The sequence below is a fragment of the Monodelphis domestica genome, chromosome 7 (genome assembly GCF_027887165.1).
Source record: "Monodelphis domestica isolate mMonDom1 chromosome 7, mMonDom1.pri, whole genome shotgun sequence".
NCBI classification, from domain to species: domain Eukaryota; kingdom Metazoa; phylum Chordata; class Mammalia; order Didelphimorphia; family Didelphidae; genus Monodelphis; species Monodelphis domestica.
The window spans coordinates 58,245,091-58,271,467 of NC_077233.1; the positions used below are offsets into that span (position 1 = coordinate 58,245,091).

The following is a 26,377-nucleotide window of genomic DNA, read 5'->3' on the forward strand; positions in this document are numbered from 1 at the left end:
GAGATAAGGAGGGGCATTTCTGGCATGGGGCCTACCTGATTAAAAGGTACAGTGGAATATCATGTATGAGAAATAAGACTATGGGACCATTTGAAATAAAGGATATGGGAGAGAGAAGACTATGAGATTGGACCAGAATTAGTTTGCTAAAAAGGGAGTTTACTCCTTTACACATCTATAGAGAGGGAAGCACTTTTATGCCTCTGATCAACTGGGACCTCTCCTTCTGCCTCAACAAGATTAGTCAATAAGTCAGTAGACTGTAGTTCTATGAGTCTCAGGAGCCCCTCCCCTCTCTCTCTGTCTCTCTCTGTCTCTGTCTCTGTCTGTCTGTCTGTCTGTCTGTCTCTCTCTCTCTCTCCCGTCCCTCCCTCCTCAAGAAAACTCACCAGTTATTCAGTCATATACAAAGCTCATCATTTTCAGTGCCTATTGAAGATTTGAATTTGAACTGTAAATCTCTAGACATCCTCCTGGCTTTTTTTGCATCTCTGTTGCCATGGTAACCCTTCTTCCTTCCCATGTGACACCCCACTAGATATCTTTCTGGGATGGTCCATTTCTGAAGCCTTTTCAGCTTCATAAGACTTAAGATCATAAAGTGACAAAATTGGAGTTAGAAGACCCTTTAGTAGTCACCTCATCCACCTCTGTCCTCTATTTTATAGATTAAGAATTGAAACTCACAGAAGTTAAATGACAACCAAAGTTAGACAGGTGGTTGAGTAGCAAAGGCAGAATTTAAATCCAGTTCTTCTGTCTCCAAACTCAGTGTTCTCTACTTGGTACCAATGATGATGTCCTCCTCTGAATCTTCTCTCTCTCTCTCTCTCTCTCTTCTTCGTCTCTCTCTCTTCTCTCTCTCCTCTCTCTCTCTCTTCTCTCTCTCTCTCTCTCTCTCTCTCTTCTCTCTCTCTCTCTCTCTCTCTCTCTCTCTCTCTCTCCCTCTCTCTCTCTCTCTCTCTCTCTCTCTCTCTCTCTCTCTCCTCTCTCTCTCTCTCTCTCTCTCTCTCTCTCCTTCCTCTGTTCCATCCCAGTAACTTAGCCCAGATATTAAACTTCACTAGGCAGCTAAGTGGCACAGTGGATAGAATGCTATACCTGGAGTCAGGAAGACTCATTTTTGTGAGTTCAAATCCAGCCTCAGACACTTACTGATTGTGTAAACCTGGGCAAGTCATTTAACCCTGTTTGCCTCAATTTCTGACCTATAAAGTGAGCCAGAGAAGGAAATGACAAGCCTCTCCAGGATTTTTGGCAAGAAAACACCAAATGGGGTCACAAAGAATCAGAACTAACTGAAATGAATGAACAACACAATAAAATTGAATCTAAGTCTTCTGTCTTAGAGAATAGCTCTTTTTGAAAGCTCTCCCTACCATCAGAAGGCATTTGTGTTTTTCCTCCTGACTGGATCCCATGAGGCCATGGAATTTGGAAGCATTAGTGTCTGGTGAAGCATGTCTCCTGCTTCTCACCAGAGACATGGCAGACTATGAGTACAGAATGATATATACATCTTTAGACATGGGCAATGCATTGATATTTTTGCATTAGAAGTAGGGTGGGTCCAGTGGGATGAAGGTGATGAATTCTACCTCATAGCTTCTGGGTTCACATCCCAGTTCTACCCTTAAGCCTATGTAAACTTGGCAAAGTTACCTTACTTCTTTAGAGGTCTCCTTGTCTATTAAAGAGAAGGATGGTCCCAGTGATCTCTTCATTCCCTTTTAGCTTAAAATCTATGACCAACCCTATGAATTGCACTTCTTTCCTATACAAAATGAATGTGCATGAGTGTGTGTGTGTGTGTGTGTGTGTGTGTGTGTTTGGGGAGAGTTCATTCATTAGTGACAGAAATATAAAAAAATTAATCAATAAAACATTAAAAAAAGTCAAATATCAACTGAGTGTGGTAGCCCAGGACTATAATCCTTGCTTTGCAGGCAAAGACTTGGGGCTAGAGGATTGATTGAGGCTCAGGAGTTCTAAACTGCAGTAGGGATAGAACTAAATGGGGATCTGGAACTAATACATGGGAGCTCCCAAGAGTGGTAGAAGTGGAAGGGATCATACCAGGCTGCCTAAGGATGGGTGAACCAGCCTGGGGTCATAAATGGAGCAGGTTGAAGCTTCTATGCTGATCAGCAGTAAGATTATCAGTGGCCATAGCCTGGGTGAGATTGGGAGACCCAAACTAAACAACAACAACAACAAAAAACATGAAATTCGTGTCAAAGAGAAGCTTGGGAAGTACTTGTCTTTGGCTCACTCCCTTCCCTCCCACTGCTTTCTGACCTCTAGACACTTCCCACTTCTCATTCTTCTAGGATCCTGCTGGCACTAATTCCTCTAGAAGTTGATCAAGAACTGAAGGTGCTCCCTCTCCTAGCAGGGTTCATATATTTTAGGGGTCTCTGGGGAAAGGAAAATGCTGTCCCCTGTACTTGGAATACATTCCCTCTTTTTCACTATACTGAAATCTTGCTGGAATCTTCAAGGTTCCACTCAGTTACTTCTTCCACCATTAAGCTAAGCTCTCCTGTTGGAAATGTTTTCTTCCTGCTCAAAGTTTCCTTCAAGAATCTTGTTTCTCTTTGGCCTTCTCACACTGTGTCTTATATCCTTCTGAACTGTGTACATGAAGTGTGGTGTCTTGGAAAGACCCCTGGATTTGGAGTGAGAAACCTGATGGGGATTTCTGCCTCTGACACAACTAGCTGTGTGACCCTGGGACAAGTCACCTAAACCTCATCTGTAAAATTAGAATAATAATAGCACTTACCTCTCAGGGTAGGTTGTGAACAGCACATGAGATGATGTACATAAAGCAAAGCACTTTGTAAAATTCAAAATGCTATGTAAATCCCAGCTGGTAGCAGAAAAAATAGCCCCTCATCCACTCTTAACTTCTGAGGATAAATCCTTTGTTCAAGTTTTTTGCATTCTCAATAACTGTCACAGTCCCTTCCAATAAACATTTTTTTGAGTGTAATTTTTTAAACCCTTACTTTTCGTCTTAGAATCTGTACTGTGTATTGGTTTTAGGCAGAAGAACCTTTTAAAAAAATTAAAAACCCTACTTTCTGTCTTAGATTTAAAACCTGAATATCAGTTCTTTTTAAAAAAAATTTAATTGATTAATTAAGAGAATTTTTCCATGGTTACATGATTTATGTTCTTTCCCTCCCCTCCTCCCACTCCCCTGCCGTAGCCAATGTGCACATCAAGAGTGATATGGACTAGGCAATGGTGGTAAAATGACTAGCCCAAGGTCATGCAGGTAGGAAGTATATGAGACAAGATTTGAACACAGAACCTCCCATCTCTCTAGGTCTGGCTCTCAATCCACTGAGCCACCCAGCCACTCTTGAAGGTGAATTTCTTAAAAATTCAAAAGAATGAATCATCCACTAGTAGTGAAATTTTTGGCATCATGGGAGACAGGAAGGAAGGGATCTTTGGACAAGGAGACTCTTTATGCTTCTCAAGTCACTATGTGGGTGGCTACCAACTGGGTCTATGTATGAATTGTTCTTGAATATGGCCCTGGCCTCTTCCTTATCCTTAAGTCCCTCACCATAACGATGGGCTTAAAACTCACACAGAATCACAGAATCTCAGAGTTGAATGGGACCTTTGAGATCCTTTAAACCAGCCCCATCATTCTGCAGAATAGAAAACTGAGGTCCAAAGAGGGGAAAATTAACCCTGACGAGAGCTTTGTGACCATTTATTTCCAAATCCCCCCAAAACACAGCAAGTTAGTTTCAGGACCCTAATTCAAAGCCGGTCATTCATGTCTCGATCCGGTGCTATTTTGGGCATTTCTCACTCCAGGGATGGTCTTATGCCTTTCCCCCATTTCAGCTGTTTCACCTGATTTAAGGGATGACAGACTTGGCTCTCACTAGGAGAATTAACTGCAAAGGAAATAAATCCGTTCTAATCCCCCCATCTCCTCCAAGGACCAAAGCGAAAGTGTGGCATGAAATAATGCATTCTGACGTCACCTGGAGATGGGAGGAGGTGACTTCTTCAAGGCAGGGGAGCCCAGCTAGAAATGAAAGTTGTATTCAACCCATTTTCCCTCTTCTCTTTTGTAGATGATGGCCCTATTCAAAGGGAAGTAAAGATTCAGGTGGCGCAGACACAGCCCTGGTCTGCCGAAGGCAAAGTATTCCAGGTAATGAGTCCCTTTGTCCTGTTTACCTCCATTCCTTTTTGTCAGGGAGCCTTTGTACAATTTGTTGGCCCAAGAAATATCACAGAAATGAGAGTAGTGAGTAGGATGGAGTCCCAGTGATTAGACCCTTGTGATGGTCAAGGCAGAACTGTGGGTAAAAAGTCAGGCTGGGATTCCCACCTGGAGGATGCCAGGGCAGCTCAACTGTGGGGATGGGTAGGCAGGCAGCCTCAGCAGTTGAATCTCCTTGAGGGCTGCTTCAGCCTTTCCCCCCATTCTGAGGCTGCTTGGGGGCAGGAGCTAAAAGCAGGAATCCCAATGCCCGAGCTAGTGGCAGCTAGAGTTTGGCTCACAGCATTCCGGTTGGAGAACCAATTACCCAAGAAGGATAGCGCGATAGTGCGAGACACGTAGGACTGCCCTTTGCTAGAGCAGTGTGGCTTTGACGTGGGGTTTTTGGTTCGCTAGTTCACTTTTCCCTGTGTGTCTCTGGGTTCTGACTGTCCCCCAAGCCTGAACGTTCTCCACTTCTTATCTTACTTCTTGGCTCCCTTCAAGTCTCTCCTACGATTCCACCTTCTACAAGAAGCTTTAGGGGGCAGCTGGGTGGCTCGGTGGATTGAGAGCCAGACCTAGAGATGGGAGGGAGGTTCTGGACTTCAACTCTGGTCTCAGACACCAGCAAGTCACTTCACCCCCCATTGCCAGCCCTTCTCAGTGCTCTTCTGCCTTAGAACCAATACACAGAATTGATTCTAAGGCATAAGGTAAGGGTTTTAAAAGAAAAAAAAAAAGCCTTTCCAATCCCTCTTAATCCTAGTGTTTTCCCTCAGACAATTATTTCCTATTTATTCTGTATGTGGTTTGTTTATACATAATTATTTGCACGTCGATCCCCCATTAGACTATGGGTTCCTTGAAGGTAGGGGTTGCTTTTCCTTTCCTCATATCCCCAGAACTGCTACATGGGCGCTTCATGACGTTTATTACCTGCCTAAATGGATGAACTGTGGTGCCCCTGAGGAAGCCTTGGGTGCTGGGCTGATGCCAAGATGCCTGAGGGTTTGGGGCACGGAGAACACCACAGCTTTGGGCAATGCCGATTCGGTGTTACTAGGTCAGCAATACGTATTTACTTGACAGCATTTTCTAAGCCTTTTCTTTTCTCAGAGGCTTGGGTCTATGTGAAAGATCATAGGACCTCGTCACCAGAGCTCAGAGGACCCCAAATAGCCAGTCTTAGGGAGCACACAAAGGGCTAAGATGAGAGATGGGTCAAAACTAGATAAGAATTCAAAGCTTTAGAAAAAGGATGTTTGAACTGGAAGCCATTCGTAACTCAGTTTCTCTCCGTGTTCTCCTGCTCTTGGTAGTATCATAGGAAAGATGATGGAGGGGCAACGGAGAGACCTTCCAGGTCATATGCCAGCCTCTTCATTTTAGAGATTGGAGCCTGGACAGTTCAAGGGTTTGTGCCTTTGGGAGCAAGGAACAGAGCCTGAGTAGGAAGCCAGACCCCCTGCTTCCAAGTCCAGCAACCTCACCACTAAACTCTGACTCCTTGACAATAGAGTGAGGACATGAACGGTCTGGCCTAGGAGATGGAATCAGAGGCACCCAGAAGAGTCTTAGATGAGTCTGGCTGGCACATGAAATGGGGCCTGACATAAGGGGTGAACCTGAGACTCTTCATTTGTCCTTGGCTGATTTCCCTTAATATAGAGGACCCGGACGGTGCCCTCATTCAATTAGACAATTTTCTATTAAAAGGCTACTCTACATAAATGCTCATGTATGAGATGCCAAGGATGCAAAGATAAACAAAAAATGGCACAATCACTGCCCTTTGGAAGCTTGCAGTCTAAAAGGAAGGAAGAAAAGCATTTAGTAAATGCCTACTATATGCCGAGCAGTTTACAAATAGTCTTCATGGGATCCTCGTAACAACCCTGGAAAATAGATGCTATTATTATCCCCACTTTATCTGGGCACAAACAGAGGTCAAGTCATTGGCCTGGGGGCACCCCAGAAGTGCTGGAGGCTGGATTTGAACTCAGCTCTACCTGTCTCCAGGCCCAGCACTCTATTCCCTGTGTCCCCTCACTGCCCTAAAAGGGGAATGACACATAATCACAGTAATGACTCACAAAGAGAGAGATTTAAGGTTTGAGAAGCTAAAATTATCTCTTTTGGTTCAACCCTGTGAATTGCTATTATTATCTCCATTTTACAGATAAGTCAACTAAGGCTGAGAATGAAATGGCTTTCTGAGGATCGCAAAGCTGCTAAATGTGTGAGGCATTGATAAGAATTCAGGTCTTCCTCACTCCAAGCCCAGCACTCTAGACCACACAGCTACGCTTCTGTACACGGATAACTCGAATGCACATCTGTAGTATATAATTAAGCGTATGAGAGGCAGCAGAATGTGATGGATGGAAAACTGGGCCCCGAGTCAGGTTTGAGTCTTGCCATTGACATATACTAGTTGTGTCACTCTGGCTAGACTCAAAGCTCCCAACAGCTTCCTAAGACTTTACATTTCATAAGAGTTGCCTATATCTACATTGAAAGAGAAAATTTCCTGAGAGACAAAATCACAGAATCAGAACAAAAAAGTCAAAAAGGGTAGCTTAAGAAAGGAAGCATCAGGAGGCAGCTAGGTGCCTCAGTGGAGAGCCAGGCTTAAAGACAGGAGATCCTGGGTCCAAATCTGGTCTTACATACTTCGTAGCTGTGGGACCCTGGGCAAGTCACTTACCCTCTCAGGGGTTCCCAAACTACAGCCCAGGGGCCATATGCAGCCCCCTGAGGCCATGTATCTGGCCCCCACCACACTCCCAGAAGGGGTACCTCTTTCATTGGTGGTCAGTGAGAGGCGCACTGTATGTGGTAGCTCTGCAAAGCACGGGCGTTACGTACAGTACTACTTCCAGTGACATAATCATTTGCGTGGCACCTTGTTCTGAGAGTAACTGAAGGAGAACAAGGCTCCGCACAAAGGATTATGTGGCTGCACAATGGAAGACCTCAGCATGGTGAGCGGTGATCTGGGGGAGGGGATTCTGCACTGTGTATACTGCTGCCTGGTATAGTGGTGTACAAGGTGTGTCAGGCCCATCACAGCCAGTGCTGCAGCCTCTGCTATCCCAGACAGCAGTATACAGATTTGTTCATAGTTTGTTTGTTTTTTTAATAGTCTGGCCCTCCAATGGTCCGAGGAACAGTGAACTGGCCCCCTGTGTAAAAAGTTTGGGGACCCCTGCTCTATTGCATAGCCCTTACTGCTCTTCTAACTTAGAAACCAATAACTAGTATGGATTCTAAGACTGAAGGTGGAAGGGAGGAAGAAAGAAAGGAAGGAAGGAAGAAAGAAAGGGAGGAAGAAAGAAAGAGAAAAAGAAAGAGAGGAAGAAGAGAAATGAAGAAAGACAGAAAGAAAGGGAGGAAGAAAGGAAGGAAGAAAGAAAGAAAGGGAAGAAGAAAGAAAGGGAGGAATAAAGGAGGGAAGGAAGAAGGAAGGAAAGAATGAAGAAGAAAGAAAGAGAAAGGAATGAAGGAAGAAAGAAGAAAAAGAGAGAAGGAGGAAGGAAGGAAGGAAGAAAGGAAGGAAGGAAGGAAGGAAGGAAGGAAGGAAGGAAGGAAGGAAGGAAGGAAGGAAGGAAGGAAGGAAGGAAGAAGGAAAATAAGTAGGTAGATAGGGATTACTTCTACCTTGGGGGAGAGGGAAGGGTTTCGTGAAGAGATAATATTTGAACTTGTACTTAGACAACTGAAAAGTGCCTCAATAGGAAATGATGTGGGAGATCCAAAGGGCAGGCATCTCTGGGTATGAGGAACTGCTTTGTTGAAAGGAATGAGAATGAGAGTGGACAAAATACCAGGGAAAGACACAGATACAACAGCTGATCTCATACCACTCAACCTCATCAATGCCATTCTCTGGCTCATTTTGGGAAAGGATTCTTGGAGACCAGAGAAGGAGAGATGAAAGGCCCCATGGCAATTTGTGAGATTCTAAGATCAAGGCCTAGAAAAGAATATTCCACATGCCTAGTCTATGGTGTCTAATGAAAAAGGGGAGTGGGATCCAACATGGAAATGGATGAGTTATGGAGCTCTGATCCCACCACATCAAGCCTTTATTAAGCATCTACTCATGTTGTAGGCCCTGTTAGGAATACAAGGAAAAGATTCATGTCTTTGGAGAGCATAGGATCTCCTTCTGGAAAATATGATTGTTATCAAGTAACTTGGGAACAATACAAACCAGAATGAATCATAAAACTATATATGACATGGGTTCTGTTTCCTTCATGTTACACAAGAGATAACTGGTGTCTAGGGAAGGAATGGTGACCTTTTCATTATACTACAGTGGAAAAGGAATCAGACAGGGTTCAGAGAAGGAATAATCTGGCAGAAGGATGGTCAGTGATGGCCTCAATTTTCCCCTTTAAATAGGAGGTAAAGTCACCTGTCGTATGTCTGGTGTGTATGTGTGTGTGTGTGTGTGTGTGTGCACGCATGTGTATAAAATCAGGAAGTTAAACTTGAATGGAAGAAGATAATAAAAGGATAAAGAGCTTGAAACAGTCATAGAGAAGGAGATAGGAAGTTAATAAAAGCTGAGTGGAAGGGTCATTGAAGAACAGCAGTTGACCAGTAGGGATTGTATAGCCTGAATTTGTGTGTAGGTGAAATCAGCATTATGTGATGATTTTTGTCTGTGATGCTTTGCAACTCCAAGCTAAAAGGAGGAACAAGATAATGAGAGTAACCCAGTGAGGAGAATTCTCAGTCTGACTGTAGTTGAAGATTACTAGGGGAGAAGGAGAGCAAAGGAGGAGGCAGTGCAATACCTACCTGCCAGACATCTCCAACTGGATGCCCCAAATGGAGCTCATTGGGTTCCCCACTAAACCCTCCCCTCCTTTACACTGTCCCATTTCAATGGAGATCTGCATCATCCAGGCACCCATGCCCAAAAGGGCAGCCATGTCATCTAGCTGATGGAGTATTGGACTTGCAGTAAGGAAGACCTGAATTCTAACAAAACCCTGCATTTTTGGTAGCTTTGCAATTCTCTCTTCTCAGCCTTAGTTGACTCATAAGTCATACATATAGCCTCAGTCTTGTACTCTTCAGGTTCTTCCTTTTCCCTCATCCCCCTCCCATCCATATCCAAAACAAAACAAAGCAAAACACCTTACCTCCTGTCTTAGAATCAATACTGTGTATTGGTTCCAAGGCAGAAGAGTGGTAAGGGCTAGGCAATGGGGGTCAAGTGACTTGCCCAGGATCACACAGCTGGGAAGTGTATGAGACCAGATTTGAACCTAGGACCTCTCCTGTCTCTAGGTCTGGTTCTCAATCCTCTATCCCTTGTTTTTCTACTCATTTCATCACCAACTCCAGTTCAGTTCTCATTTGGGCTATCACATCATCCTATTAAAAGGCTCATTTCCAGTCTCCCCCTCTCCAATAAAAATTCTACGTAGCTATCAAAATAATCTTAAAGTCTAACTATTTTATGCCCCTCTCAAGAAACTTCAGTGTCTTCCTGTTTCCCCAATGATGAAGTAATAACTCTTTGATTTGGTTTTTAAAAGCCCTTTACAATCCAGTTCCAGGCTACCACTCTAGGTTTTTATTGTATACCACTTTCTCCCTCTCTCTACTCCAGCCAAATTTGCCTACTTGTACCCTAAACTAGGCTACAACTCTATACCTTTGATCAGTTTGTTTTCCATGAGTAAAATGCAGCCCTTCCTCATTGCCTATTGCAGAATCACTATTTCCTTCAAAACAATTGGTGATGAGGGGGCAACTGGGTAGCTCAGTGGATTGAGAGTCAGGCCTAGGAAAGGGAGGTCCTGGGTTCAAATCTGACCTCATAGACTTCACAGATTTGTGACCCTGGGCAAGTCACTTAACCCTCGTTGCCTAACCCTTACCATTTTTCTGCCTTGGAACCAATATTGATTCCAAGATGGAAGGTAAGAGTTTAAAAAAAATTGTTGATGAGACTCTGAACTAGAGTCTCTCAACTTTCAACTATTCTGAACTAGGATAGCAACTGGGTAATGTGTGTAATAAATTTTCAGAAACTTTTCATACCAAATGATTAAGTAGCCTTTAGTTATCTGGAAAATGTACTTATTTCCTCATTGTCAATAATATCAGATCACTAAAGTATCATTATCTTTTTATTATAATAAAATGTAATATTCTATGTAATAAACTTTTCAGTAATATTTTAAGGTTTATAAAACTCTTTCCATTCACTATTTCATTTAACCCTCACAATAATCCTGTAAGGTAAATAGTTAAAAGTATTCTTTAGCCCATCTGACAAAGGAAGAAGCCAAGTCATTCACCCCAGTCACTCACCCATTGTTTCGGTACATACCTGGACTGGGATTCATACTCTAGTAACCCGACGTTAGTCAGGCTAGTACAATGTGTGAATATTTAGGAGGGTGAGGGTGGCTGTGGGAATACATGCTACCCGTCCAAATCTAGCTTACCCAACTACCTCAGCCCATTCTAAGATTTCCCCTCACTCACCTTCTTCTATTACCTATTGTTTCCTACTATCCATTGGGAACTCATTGGGTAGTGAGCTCTTGATTAGCCTTGTGACATGTCCCCTTAAGTTGGTCATTCTTTTAAAAAACAAAAAAACCTTTACCTTATCTTAGAATCAATACTAATTATTGGTTCCAAGGCAGAATAGCGATAAGGGCCAGGCAATGGAGGTTAAGTGGCTTGTCCAGGATCACACAGCTAGGAAGTGTCTGAGGACAGATTTGCACCCAGGATTTCCCGTTTTCAGACCTAACTCTCTATTACTAAGCTGGCTAGCTGCCACCAATACTTACTTCTTTTGTGCCTCCATCACTGTTGTGGGCCATTTGTGACTCCATTACTGGGCCACATGTGCTCTTTGAGGACAAGTCTATAGCATCGCTCCTCTCTGCCCCCAACATCCTCACTGAAGGCTTGCCCATAAGAAGTGTTAAGAAACTACTCATAGGTTGGGTTATAATAGGAAGCAAAAGGATAATGGGTTTGAAAGCCAGTGAGATGGTCATTTGAACACAGAGCATTTTGAATTATCTGAGTGTCTATAGTATGAACCTCTCTCAGTTGAACATCCTCCATGGAGTACTTAGCCTCAGAATAATTGCCTAAATAAATAAGGAAGCAAAGTACTGGGTTCAGACGCCAACTTGAATCCACTACCCTGGGGTACTAATCCCAATCTTTCCTTTTTCAGAGCTTCAAGGAGCCTTAAGATAGCTCCCCCTCCTCCCCAGGCCAGAGGAGTCCTCTTTGTAAATGTTCGTTGAGGCTAAAGGGAAGTCCCACCGAGGGAATGCTAACCTACTTGGGACAGTGGAGATGAGGAACTGGATGGAGGATCCAAATAGCCAATGATTTGGGTGACTGGCACTGCCACCATCCTTCATTTTTCCCAGCCAGGAGCACAGTCAAGTCCCTGGCATGAGGACTGCCTAGATTTTTCTATTTTAGACTTTTGTATTTTTGCATTTACACTTGTATTGATACAGTTCCTGAACTTGGCAGTGCACCAGAACCCTTGGATGAGGACTGTGAACTTCCTAGATGAGATGTCAATGGGCAAACAGGGACCTGCTGTGCATCATGGGAGGGCCAAGAAGGGAGAGGAAAGTGAGCTCTCTTCCATGGCTTTGGTCACATCCAACAAGTTCTCAATCTTACAAGGGCAGAGACCCAAAAGGCAGCCAGAGTGAAAGCCAGCACGTGTGTGCCTCTGTATGTCTGTATGTTTCTGTATCTGCCTGTCCATGGCTGTTCATGTTTAATTTTGTACAAGTCTGTATATTACCACATAAGAGCACTAGCGGGTCTTCTGTTTGTGTGTGTATCTCTTCAAGAACCCAGGGGCAACTTCAAGCTATGGTGAATCACTGAAGCTGGACTTTGGTGGAGACCCCTTATTAATGTCTAGAAGAAAAACTCTTATTGGTCTAAAGTGACTGGCAATAAAGGGATGGAAAAAAAGGGAATGGGTGCTGGAATAAGGCAGGAGGAGACAGACAATCTGAGTTCACCAGTACAGAAAGTGAGACAGACTATAGATAACCCAGAGAATCATGGGGTTTAGAGCTAGAAGGCACCTTTGTTGTTGTTGAGTCATTTTAGTCATGTCCAGTTCTTTGTGATCCCATTTTGGGAGTTTTCTTAGCAAACATACTGGAATGGTTTGCATGTCCTTCTCTAGCTCATTTTACAAAGGAGGAAACTGAGGCATATAGGGTTAAGTGATTTGCCCAGCATCACCCAGCTAGTAAGTGTCTGAAGCCAGATTTGAACTTAGGAAGAAAAGTCTTTCTGTGACCCTATGCCCAGCACTCTGGCCCCTGTACCATCTAGAGACCCTCAACACCAACTCCTCTCATTTTAGAGGGGGAGAGAGAGAAGTTTAAGTGACTTTTCCAAGATCATATGCTAGTAAATAGTAGAAGAAAGATTTAAGGTTTAAGGGTTGAGTTCTTTGAATCAAGGATTGGAACTTAGTCTTGCAGGATGTGCATCTCAGTGGACATCTACTCTCATGTTCAAGGTCCACTGGGTGGTCCATATCATCTAATACCACACTTCATGAGCCCCCACCAATATGTTTATTTTAATCATTAGCCAAAGAACACAATTAGTTCCAAACAAAAGTATTTCATATAATGGCATAGTAAGAAAAATCACAAAAAAGAAAAAATATATATATCCCATTAACTTTGGTCTTACCCTTCCACATATACACATAGTATCTGAAAGAAGAATGGGAACACATAGGGACACCCAAGGAGAAACACACCTGTAGGAATTATATATGGTCAGGGCATATACATACAAAGATAAAGAACACGTGTGGCCAAGAGTTAGTACATGTGAAATCACTATGGTCACCGATGCTTGTGGCCCAGATTAAATTCCTCCAATCCTGATTGGGGTGTGCAGTAGGAATAGGGAGAATATAATTACGTGCATTGCACTTACACACACACACACACACACACACACACACACACACACACACACACGCACGCAAATGGGTGTCTGCATCTCCAGTTTTTATCTTGAAAGGCAGAGGCCAAAATCTTTCTGCAGTCTCAAAGAAGGCTAGGGCTCAGCTGAGAACTCTGAAAAGTGCCATGATAGACAATTCTTGGAACCCAGTGTGCCCGCCCCTCCCTTCCCACCAGCGGTACAAAATGCTGACCGTTTGCTTGGAGACAGGAGAGATTTAGCTCTCTGGCAGGTGACCCCTTCCTCTCTGGGAAATGTTCTGCTGAGGGCCAAAATCAATGCCTTCCATCCTTTGGCTCTGACACCAGGTAATTCTGCCTTTAGCATAAGGTGACAGCTCGTTTTCTTTGCAAGTGAATTTACTACTCAAGGCAAATTAGACTAATGGTCTTGGCTGCCAGAGACCTCAGTATGGCTGGATGGACTTCAAACTGCCTGCTTGCATCTGCACACTTTATTTCACTGGGGCCTGCCTTAATTCAATTTCAAGGCAACAAACATTTATTTAGCACCTACTCCCTATAAAGCACTGTGCTAGAGAAACAGAAATTCAAACCAACAAGCCTAGTCCCTGCCTTCCGGGAACTTGCCTTCTACCAGGGACAAGAGTATGGCACAAGGATTCAACATCTACATTACTGAAGAAATAGAGATTTTGTGCAAGTTCAAAAATCAGCTCAGCTGGTTTACAGCCTGCGGGCTCATGGCCAGTTCAGCCTCTCTGGGTTCCATTTTCTAATATATAAAATGATGGGCTTGGATGAAGGGCCCTCGTGGTTCTGAATCGGTGGACTTAGGACATGAATATAAAGTAATTTCCAAAGGGACTGAGGGATAATAACTGAGGGAAATCTAACAAGGCCGTATTAGGAAGTGACGTGTGAATGGGGTTTTGAAGGAAACCAGGAGGTCTTTAGAAATGGAGGTGAGATTTGATGTTGCAAAATAACTAATATTCAGTTTGCTTTCAACTAAAATGAGCTTGTGGCTTACCCTTTAAAAAACGAATTGAGACTTTCTGGAGGTTTTTAAATAGGTTCAACTCTAATTTTAAAAAAAAGAACCATTATTACCTCACAGAGTTTGTTCCCAGAAAACTGTTTTAAATTTTTAAATGTAAATAAAAATAGTATATAAAACTCTATATTGTTTTAAAATAATTTTTATTGTACTAATTTTGGTTTTAGTAAAACATCTGAATAGTGTGATGTGAAACGTTTACTTCAATTGAATCTTAAAATAATTTTGATTTCCAAAGTAGGAACCATTGAGCAATTTTTCCCAAGCTTCTTAAAAATTAGTTACAGATAAAATCTTGACTATTCCACTCCCCCACAAACAACTTGGAATATACAGAACATAGCTAACTTGTTACAGTGTATTCTGATATTTTATATGGTACTATTTATTTCTTTATATGAGTAAAATGTTTCTACAGATATATCCATTTAAACATTTCTAAACTCCAACCAATGGCTCAATTATTTTGAATAGATTTTAATTTTTAAAATAAATTAAATAATACTTTAGTTTTGGCTATAATAAATTTTGACCATAGGGGGGAAAAAAAAGAAATGGAGGTGAGAAAGGGCTGCATTTCAGACATGGAGGACCACCTGTAGAAAATCAGTGTCAGGGAATTGGTCAGCAAATAGTATTCAGGACTTAGTATATGATAGGTCCTGTGCTAAGTAGTGGGAACTTGAAGAAAAGCAAGGTGTTTGAAGCATAAAGATGTGTAGAGAATAGCAAGGGAGTGAAGGGGAGTAATATGAAATAAGACTGAAAAGATATGGGGAGAAGCCAGATTGTGGAGAGCTCTAACTGTCAGGCTGAGTATATTGTATTTTATCATAGAGATTTATAGGGAGATCCTAAAGATGTTTTAATGAGAGGGTAGCATGGTCAGATTTGTGTCTGATGAAAAACAAAATGGCAGTCGTGGAGAAGATAGACTGGAAGCAGGGAAGCTAGTTAAAAAGCCACTGTGATAGCTCAGATGAGAGGCAACAAGGGCCTAAGCCAGAGAAGAGGCTTGATGAGTGGAGAGAAGGGGACAGGTATGAGATCCATTGTGGACACAATATTGGGAACCAAAATGGTACAGTGAAAGGAAACAGTGTAGTCAGCTCCCATCCACAAATTCCTCCAAAGTAATCTAGAAAATGCACCAGATTTAAATCCCTAAAAACAAATCGAGAAGAAAAGATGTAATAAAATGTGGACTATATGAGTACCATGACCCTAAAATAGAGCCTATACATTATATTTCAAGAAATCTTAAAATTGCCCAAATATCTTAATATCAGAAGACAAAGCAGACATAGAAAGAATCCACCAATCACCTTCTGTAAGAAACCCCCAAATGAAAACACCCAAGAACATTATTGTCAAAATCCAGAGGTTGTAGGTCAAAGTAAAAAAACTACTTCAAGTACCAAGGATCCACAATCAAGATCACACACAATTTAGTAGCCTCCAGTATAAAGGAACAGAAAGCTTGAAATATAATACTCTAGATGGCAAAAGATATGGGCTTACAGCCAATGATAACTTATCCAGAAAATCCAAATATAATGCTATCGAGAAAAAAATAGATTGTTTTTAATGGAAGAAAGGATTTATAAACATTCCTGATTTTTAAAAAAAGACCTGAATGGCAGAGAAGTTTTGAAATCCAAATACAGGTATAAAGAAAAACTTAAAAAGGTAAACTTGAATGAACAATGATAACAGGACTAAACAAAGTTGAATTGTTTATACCCAAAGATGAAGAGATGATACATGTGTCACCTCTGATCCCTATCAACATCAGAGTTCATAGAGAGAGAGTCCTATTAGGTCAGGCCTAAGAGTGGTCCTCTTATGTCTCAACTTTAAGAAAATAGAGGAAAGAGAAAGGAAGGGGAATACAAGGGGATCAGGAGGAAGGATGGTTAGGGAAAATTATCTCATGTGATCAGGGTATAGAATAGATATCTAAGCAAACAAAGGAGAGGTAGGGGGAACTACAGACATTAAAACTACACTTTTTCTAAACTGGTCAAAAGAAGGAAGATTTGGGCACAGAAATACATTTCATCCAACAGGTAATTAGAAGGGAAATGGAAGAAATAGGGAGAGGAATTAAAGGGATTGAGCAAGGGTTTAATGATAAGCAAAGCAAACTCTTCAGGATAGAAATTTAAAGGATTGCCCATAAATTAGGGAACAAATGAACAAGTTATGGTAAATATATGTGATGAAATACTTCTATACTGTTCAATTATTAGTGTTATGACCATCCATGAAATGAGAGAGACTAATGAAATATTCTCCCCATATTCTAATAGGGAAATGAAAGACTCAGAGTCCAGAATGAGACAAGTAGTTGTTTTTTTTTTTTGGGGGGGGGGAGTCAAAACCAATGGGAAAATTAAAAAAAAATTTCTATTTATGTATATAATGAGGTTTTTTTTCTTGTGTTCTCAAATGAGTGAGGGGGATTGGGTTGGAAGAGTGAGAAGGAGATTAAAACAAATTTTAAAACTTTTTGTAAAAGAAAAGACAATACTTGGCAACTGCTTGGTTATAAAATTTGAGCTGATGATTCCAACACTGTAAATGTGGGTAATTAGAAGGGTGTCAGTGCACTCAACAGAAATAGAAAAGTTTAGGACCTCTATATTGAGTTCTGTTTAGACAAGGTGAGTTTGAGATGCCCAAAAGCAATGTCTGCAGTGTTCCTGCTTTTACAATTTCTGAGTTCAGCAGAGAGATTTAGGCAAGATGTACAGATTTGGGAATCATCTTCTCTGAGTTGATTCCTTTCTCTACTTTGGTAAGTAACTGCATGTGGTAGAAAAGTTTAGGGTTTTGAGTTAGGAGATTTGATTTGGATTTTGAGTTTGCTACTAACAAGCTATATGACTTTAGGCAAGTCATTTGATATCTCTAGGCCTCAGTTTGTCCATTGTTAAATTAAGGAGTTAAACTAGTTTAGGGGTTCTTAGCCCTTGGAGGGGGATCATGAACTCCTTTGGAAGTCTGCTGAAATCTAAAGCTCTTTGTCATAATAAATGCAGAGGAGCCAGCTAGGTGGCTCAGTGGATAGAGTGCCAGGTCTAGAGACTGGAGGTCCTAGGTTTAAATCTAGCCCAAGACACTTCCCGGCTATGTGACTCTGAGTCAGTCACTTAATCCCCATTGCCTAGCTCTTACTCTTCAGGTAAGGATTTTAAAAAATAATTTAAAATGCATAAATAAAATACATCAACTTACAAAGGAAACCAGTTATGTTGAGATGGAGTTTATCTATCTATTGCAAGTTTTTGGATCCCAGCTTAAGAACCTCTGGATAGCTGATCTCTGAAGTCCTTTGAAATTAAATCCTATGAATTAAAATGAAAATGTCATGGTTTTCATAGTTGTAAGAAGCTTTAGAATTTATCTATTCCAATCCCCTCGTTTTGTAGATGGGGGAACTGAAGCCCATATGGGTTAAGATTCCTGGCCAAGGTCACAAGTAGTAAAAGGTAGAGTCAGAATTCAAACCCAAATCCTCAGACTCAAAAATCCATTGTTCTGACATTGCAAGGGAATAATTCTAGATGCATTTATTGATTACCTACTGTTTTCTCTACTGAAGTAGATACAAGACATTGTGTGTCTGTTTGGGAATATAGGATCAACGCTCAAACTACAACCAGGAAATGGTTACAGGTTTTATATAATCAAATCTTAGGATGTGGGGTGTACATTTGGGGTGCTGAAGGAGAAATTCTTTAATAAAAAAGATCAATGGGAGTTACTGTAGGGAAAGAAATCTTCATGGAAGACTTTGGACTAAAACTGTGCATTAAATAATAGAATTTTGATGAGGTAGAAAAGTATTCCATTGGGTAGAAGGAAGATCATAGGACCTAAAAATGAAAAGATGTTGGAGGTCACCGAGCACACCCTTTCCCTTTTTTATAAAGGAGGAAACCAAGACCCCCAAGAAGACAAGCAATTTGACCAGTCACAAAAATAGTGAGAGGAGCTGGGTTCTGACACTGTGTCTTTTAGCTGTCGTCAATCCAGGACTCTTTTCACTAGTCTTATGAACAAAGATTCAAGCAGGAGTAGTCAATGAGTGCAACAGAAATGATGAAGACCACCCTGGCTCAAAGAGCAAATGTTGGAAAATTAAAGGCTATGAGACTGGAAAGATAAGATGGGTTCAACTTGTAGAAGGCTTTGAATGTCAGGCAACTTAATAAATGTTGACCGAATTGAATTATTTTGGCAATAGGTAGTAGAGAAGAGACTAGAGAATAGAGAGGCTGGAGGAACAAGAGGATCAGCCAGGAGGCTTTTACAGTATCCAGGCAGGAGGCTTTCTAATGTACTAGAAAGCCTTTTGAAAATATTGAAGAAATATGCAAATTCAGGCCATTATCATTATCATGTTATTACAATCATGTCACAAATATCTGAATTCTCATTTCAGAATGATTCTTGTCCCAGGCTCAGTTTAGGGGCAGGAAATAAATGTACCCATGAGACAAGAGTGGCTTTTGTCAGGATCTGAAGGAAAATGTATAAAGGAGTGGGATCCTTCAAGTCCCCCAAGGCCCTTGGCATTTACCAGATCCATTGCCACCCCATTCTCATTTCTCATTTGGTCAGAGGTATGAGGGTATTTGAGTCTGTCTGTATTGGACCTTCTGTTGTTGCTGGTATATGGGCAATGTTGATAGCTACTGGTAAGTACTCAGCCAAGACTAGCAGTGATTTCTCTTAATTTTTCCTAGAGGGTTTGGGTGCTTGAAGGAAAGCTGGATGAAGTGAGTAGGAATCCCACCTTTTACCTAAATGCCATAGATTTACTTCCCTGTTGTTCAGAAGAATCTAAGTTCCTTGAGGTGTCTTACAGAGTAGGCATTTCATGCATGTTTGGTGAATTGAATTCCCTGTCCCTCCTCTACTCCCTTGCCAATTTTCCATTCTGCTAATTTTGAACAAGGCCATGGTTTGTCCCCATTGGTCTATCACTCTTTGGCATTATCCAGTTTAGGAGACTGTCCCTGTCTGCTGGTGAACTTTTTTTGATCAAAGGGCTTATTCCATTCACATCACCCAAATGCTTCTTTATTTCCAGAGGAGTTCCGAGGGGTCACCATTGTGGAACTAATCAAGAAGGAGGGTAGCACTTTAGGGCTAACCATCTCCGGTGGCACCGACAAAGATGGAAAGCCTAGAGTCTCCAACTTGAGAGCTGGTGGACTAGCAGCCAGGTAAGATGGTTTATCTATTGTTAGTTACCATTGGAGAAAGGGTGAGGGAAAGGAAGGAAGGAAAAGACAGGGAGAGGATGGACTGAGTCTCTAACAAAATGTCTTTAATGAAATAATAGAATATCAGAACTAGAAGGGACCTGAGAGCATAGAATGTCAACACTAGGAGAAATCGTCAAGTATAAAATTCCAGGTTTGGTATGGGCCTTAGAACATAGAATGTGAGAGTTGGGGGGAAGGTGAGCCAAGGATTAGGCCTGAGAACATAGAATGTTAGAAGTGGGAAGGAATATGGAATGTTAGAGCTGGAAAGGATCTTATAATGGAAGAGCTGAAAGGGGCCTTATATATCATCTAGGGCTCTATCCACTCTCTGTACTCCATTCTTTCCCTGATGTGAAAACCAGGACTCAAAGAAGGGTAGTGCTTTGCCTCAAATACCAAGAGTTAATGACAGTTCCCAGATTAGAACACAAGGTTCTCAACTTCAGTTCCTTTACCACACCTTGCTACTTTTCCTGGGCAAGAGGGATAGTAAAAAGAATGACTTGTATTTATGGAGCACTTTAAGGCTTGCAAAGCACCTTACATATGTCATCTCAAGTGATCCTCACAATCTATAAGACAAGTGTGATTATCATCCCTTAGAAGAATCTGAGACTGAGAAAAGCAAAGTGACTGACTAGTAAGTGTCTGAGGTTAAATTTGAACACAAGTCTTCCTATCTCCTAGTAGAGTACACTGTATACCTTGCCAATAAAATTCCCTGAAGGGATAGATTTAATGTTTCCTTGTTTGCTTTTATACACCCTGCTGAATAGGAGATTGTTTCATCTTATTTTTTCTCCCTAATTCTAAACTATGTTTGAAGAAACTTTGTAGACTTGGCTTTATGGTCTAGTCACTAGATTGTGTTAATTTCTTTTTGGAGAGACTAGGGGAGGGGTACAGAAACAGAGAGAGAAGAAAGAAGACAGAAAAGGAGAGGGAGAAAGTGGAGAGAAAGAAGGAGGGGAAAGAGAGAGAGATGGGGAAGGGAAGGGAGGGAAGGGAAAGGAAGGGAAGGGAAAAGAAGGAAAGGGAAAAGAAGGGAAGGGAAGGAAAGGGAAGGGAAGGGAAGGGAAAAGAAGGAATGGGAAAAGAAGGGAAGGGAAGGGAAGGGAAGGGAAGGGAAGGGAAGGGAAGGGAAGGGAAGGGAAGGGAAGGGAAGGGAAGGGAAGGGAAAGGAAGGGAAAGGAAGGGATGAAATTATTTTTATGATGTGAAAACTAAGGCACAGCATATGAAAGGAATTTTCCCTCCAATTCCCTCAGTCAAATCAACAAGCATTTATTTCATCCTTGCTATGTGCCAGGCACTGTGTTAAGCTCTTATAACACAAATACTAGCAGAAAGAAAGACTGAATCAATGACCCAACTGTAGCTTCTTCTCTCTTACATCCAGGGTAGTTCCCAGTTCTTTGTCACTAATTTAAGCAAGCTCATTAACTGCTTGTTAGCCCTAAGCAAAGCAACAAAGAGAATAAAATTGCCCCCCCCCCCAGCTCTCATTTCTATACTTAAGTTTCTCCTACACTCCAGTTGCTCCCTTGTGTGCCCCAGATCATTGCCCACTGATTGCTCTCCTCTGCTCTGATTTCTCCCATACTTTTAGGAGAAGGGTGGATCAGATAAACCTTAAGGAAATGACATGGTTTTGTATCTGAAGGGATGTTTGGTGGCAAAGGGAGCAGATATCTGTGGATCCCCAGACTGCAGAACTAGGAGGAAAGCTACATAACACAGATTTCAATGTAAGGAAGAAGTTCTGAACTATAAGAATTGTCCAGCAGTAAAACACACTGCCTCTATATGCAAATGGTGAATATTCTTTCATTAGAGATGTGCAAGCACCCAGTGAAACTCAAAGAAATAGGTTCTAGGTGAATCTTATGTTCTGTGACTCATGTTCCTAAAAATGCTTTGTAAACTGTAAAGCAGCCCACAGACATAAGGAACCCCGTTCTCCTACTATTTGAGTTTAATTTTTTTTTCTGGATGACTTTTTTTTTCCCATCTACCCAAGATTGTCTGCAATCAAAGTTGGGACAGTAAACCGGGACTCTAAACATGCATGTAAAAGCATCCAATGTCCAAACTGGGCAGGACTTTGACAACCAACTAATCCAATCCCACTGCCCATTTTACAGAAGGGCAAAAAGAACTAGAAGAGAGTTGGCCCCAAGTCATATAGTTAGTCTGTGGCAGAACTGAGACTAGAACCCAATTTTTCTGTGATGTAAGCATTCTAGACCTATCAAGACAGTGTATATCTAGTTCAGGGTGTTTCCCACTAGATCAGGAATACTCCAAGTGAAGTGTCATTTAACACTTTATTGGGGCTTATCTGGAATTCATGAGAGCCATGGGTGTGGTAGTGTGTTTGGAAATGTGGGATATCAAATTGGCACTGCTGCCTCACTAGCAGAGATATACATGCAATGTGAGAGCAAATGGGAGAGATTGGCAAATTATGAACACACCTGAAATTCTGTTCATTAGATAACTGTTCTATTTGTCCTAACTGTTAGGACATCTAACATCTCCCATTCTGCTTCTCTCCCATTATTTGCCTCTGTTTTTATCTCTGGTTCTCCACTTCTCTGCCTTCCCCTTTCATTTTCTGTCTCCATCTCTCCTTGTCTCTGTTTCTCTGTCTGTCTATTTCTGTCTCTTTTCTCTCTCCCTCTGCCTTCTCTCTCCCCCCATCCTCTCTCCTCCTCCTCCTCCTCCTCTTCTTCTTTCTCCTTCTGCTCCTCCTGCTCCTCCTGCTCCTGCTCCTGCTCCTCCTCCTCTTCTTCCTCTCTCAGCAGTGTTGAGAACCAATGGTTTCCACTGTGGTTTTATAGATTCATAGAATTGTAGAGGTATATAGACCTTTAGTCTGTAGTCTATATCCTGATTTGCACCCTTACTAGCTTGAGCATTGCTTCTGTAAAATGGGCAGTGGGGTTGAACCAGTTAGTTTCTAAAGTCCTATCCAGTTTGGACATCGAATTATTCTACTCATATGTTCAGAATCCCAGGAGTGTCTGCATTGATGAAAAAGACAAAGTCATCTAGAAACAAAATAAGAATTCAAGAGCCCTTGGGCAAGTCACTTAATCCATTACCTTAGCCTCCACTTCCTCATATGTAAAATGGGAACCAAAAATAGTCCCCACCTCACAGGAACGATTGAGGATCAGAGAAAATAGCATGGATATTTTGCAATCCTTAAAATGCTATAATCATGGGAGTTTTCATTTTAATTGAAGTAACAGGACTTTGCCCAATCCAACGTTGCTATGTTTTATTTCCAGAAGTGACCAGTTAAATGTGGGGGATTACATCACGTCTGTGAATGGGATTCACCTGACCAAACTGCGCCATGATGAGATCATCAGCCTGCTGAAGAATGTAGGGGAACGAGTGGTGCTGGAGGTGGAGTACGAGCTCCCCCCTGCTGGTGGGTGCCTTCCTGGCATCTCTCTGGACTTGAGAGTGTTTGCTGGAGCCAAACATATGGGCACCAACACAACTTGGGTTAACAGATGGGTTCCTGGTCAAGAGAGCCAGGTAGAAGTGAAGGATCAAGGATACAGGCAGAAGAGCTGAGCCTCAAAAGGCTCACCAGGGATCAGGAAGTTGCAGGTCAGGAATTTGGTCAGCAGGGGAGAGCTGGTATGGTCCAGTGGAAAGAACAATGGATTTGGAACCAGAAGATTGAAATTCAATACTGAGTCTCCCACTGGCTATGCTGCCTTGGACAAGCCAACTAATCTGTCCAAGCCTCAGTTCCCTCATTTGTAAAGTGAGCAGGTAGATTAAATAGCCTCTAAGGCCCTTTCCAGGTCTTAATTCTATGATGTCATCTATGATACTATCTGTATGACCTTGGGTAAGTCATTTAATTTTCTCAGGCCTCAGTTTTCTCATCTATAAAATAAGGAGAATGGACCAAGTGGCTTCCAGTTCTAGGTTGATGTGCTAATGTCCTATTAAACTCATGTCATGCATAATGCAGAGAAAGGTACATGGGGTAGTGGAGAAAAAGCTGGATTTGGAGTCAGAAAGACCTGAGTTCAAATCTTTCCTCTGACGTATAAATACATATGAATACAAAGTGTTATGGCTTAGATGAGGGAGAGATATTTTCAGCAAGAGTTAGATTCAGAATCCAGGGAAAGGGGGAGGCTTGCTGAGAGGAGCATTTGAGATAGGCTGTGAATGATGAGCAAGTTATCAACATGCAGAGATTCAGTGAAGCTAGGGGCAGTGGAGTAGACTTCTGAACATTGTAAATAGTCTCAATTAAGGGAGCCAGGCAGATGAGAGGAGGGTTGAGAAACACAAGGAGAGGGCAATATCTGAGCAAGCAGCAAGTCAAGGATCTAGCATAGGCAGTTGAGGCCGGAGTCCCACTTCAACCAAGGACTTCTTATATCCTTCCACTCCAGAAATGAGTTAATCCTTGGTCATGGGCAATCCTGAGTTCATCTTCATTGGACTTTTCTAGAGAGGAATTTGCAAGGGGATTAGGGATGAATCTTCATGTTATGTGATAGTTTAAGGAGTCTCAAGGTGACCAAAAGATACCAACTCTGGACTCTGACTTCATATGAGTATCTTGAGCATTCATGCTCCTTTATAGATTTTGGACTTGCAAGTTCTACCCCAAACAGACCTCTTATTTGTCCTGGGCACATTGTCTACAAGGCGGGTATATATTACCCCCAAAACACCAATCCACCAGCTTTCTTTATAGATTCAGGCAAGTCTCAATAATGTTGGCTCAGCATTCTTTCCCCCCTCTTCTCCTATTCTTACCTCTGTTCTAAACAGATCTAAAATAATAAGAGTTAGATGGTGGCACAGTGGATGGAGTGATGGACTTGGAGTCAAGAAGATCTGAGTTCAAATCCAGTCTCAGACACTTCCTAGATGTGTGACCAGAGGCAAGTCACTTAATGTCTGACTGCCTCAGCTTTCTCATCTCTAAAGTGGAGAAAATAATAGCACCTACTTCCCAGAGACGTTACAAGGATCAAATGAGATAGTGTTTATAAAGCACTTAGCCCAGTGTCTGGCATTTAGCAGGCACTATATAAATGTTAACTATTATTATTCTATGGACTTATTCATGCATTAATAAAAATCACTCCTGCTAAGGGCACAGTTCTTATATTCCTGGATTTTCTGACCTTTCTGCCTTCCTGTTTCAAGAGAGAAAATGCCCTGAAACCACAAAGATCTCCTTCCTTTGGTTAATCAGCAGGCAGTACCTAATGCAATAATGTTAGAAGTTGTGACAACCTGAAATATAGTCAGTCATTGAACAGGCATTAAGCACCAGACCCTGTGCTAGCCTCTGGGGAAACAGAAACAAAATGAAACTCTGCTATAGAAACAGCATTCTGGAATTTTCTTAGTTGTACTTCTAGAGAGATTAGCATCACTGCAGAGGCCTGTAGTTATAACAGATATTATCAATTATGAAGAAACTATGGGTGTGGTAGCTAGGCAACACAGTGGATAGAGAGCTGGCCCTGGAATCAAGAGGTCCAGGTTCAAATTGGTCTCAGATGCTTCCTAATTGTGTGATCCTGGGAAAGTCACTTAACCCTGATTACTTAGCCCTTGCCCTTCTGTCTTCCGTTTGTCTACTATGTTTCAGTGTGACATGAAAGACAAGACACTCATAAACCACATTGTCTGACATGAGATAGATCCTCAGTCACTAACCAAACAGCCCCTCTGGGGAGAGAGAGCAGGGAAGGAAGGAAGGAAGAAAGAAAGGAAAAGAAAGAAAGAAAGAAAGAAAGAAAGAAAGAAAGAAAGAAAGAAAGAAAGAAAGAAAGAAAGAAAGAAAGAAAGAAAGAAAGAAAGAAAGAAAGAAAGAAAGAAAGAAACAAAGAAAGAAACAAAGAAAGAAACAAAGAGAGAGAAAGAGAGAGAGAGAGAGAGAAAGAAACAAAGAAAGCAAGAGAGAGAAAGGAAAAGAAAGGAAGGAAGGAAGGAAGGAAGGAAGGAAGGAAGGAAGGAAGGAAGGAAGGAAGGAAGGAAGGAAGGAAGGAAGGAAGGAAGGAAGGGAATATGGGAAAATGTGTTCCCATGGAAGAATGGTTTTGTTAGGCAAAACAATGAATAGCACCTATTCAATTTGTGGCAATATTCCTAGAACATCCCAATCACCACTTGTTCACCATGGCCCATGCCTTCATCAATCTCTTCCTAGCTTTGTCTTTCCTTCTGCCAATGTTGTACTCTTCCCCCATTCTTCTTTTAATTTTGTATCATCCTCAATTTATCCTTTTTCTTCTCATCCCAGTTAGCAAGACTATAAATTAGCTAGCGGTCTTCTGCTTGACAAGAGAACATGGCTAAGAGACCTGTTCATGTGCCCATGGAATGATTCTGCCTTTGTCTTTTCAAGTACTCAACAAGCCTTAGCTAAAGCAGAAAAATCCACAATGTAGAATTGATTCGCAGATACTGCCTTGGAGGAGTTGCCCTTGATCACAAATTTAGAACTACAAGGCTGATCATTGAGTCTAACCTCTTCATTTTACAGGTGAGGAAACTGAGATTCATAAACTGATTTGCCCAGACTTGCAGAGTTCTGTCACTCCCAAAAGCATAGTTAGCAATATTGATGCCTAGAACAAGCTCCACAAAATGTGCCTGGGCCCAGTAGGAAGGAAAGAGATAGGAGGCAGTCAGGTGACTTAGTAGACTGAGAGCTAGGGCCAGAGGTGGGAGGTCCTGGATTCAAATTTGATCTCAGACTCTTCCTAGCTGTGTGACCTTGGACAAGTCACTTAATCCCCATTGTCTAGAC

General features: G+C 41.8%; 1 protein-coding gene across 1 annotated transcript in view; it reads left to right on the forward strand.

Annotated features, from left to right (window-relative positions):
* Positions 1-4,119: 4,119 nt before the first annotated feature.
* GRIP2 (glutamate receptor interacting protein 2) overlaps positions 4,120-26,377 on the forward strand; it is a gene marked incomplete at its 5' end in the record, with an annotated part of 140,320 nt that continues 118,062 nt past the window's right edge. Inside the window, 3 exon segments of the mRNA XM_056806266.1 lie at positions 4,120-4,186; positions 19,383-19,518; positions 22,860-23,005. Of these exon segments, the coding sequence (XP_056662244.1) occupies positions 4,120-4,186; positions 19,383-19,518; positions 22,860-23,005 (349 nt within the window).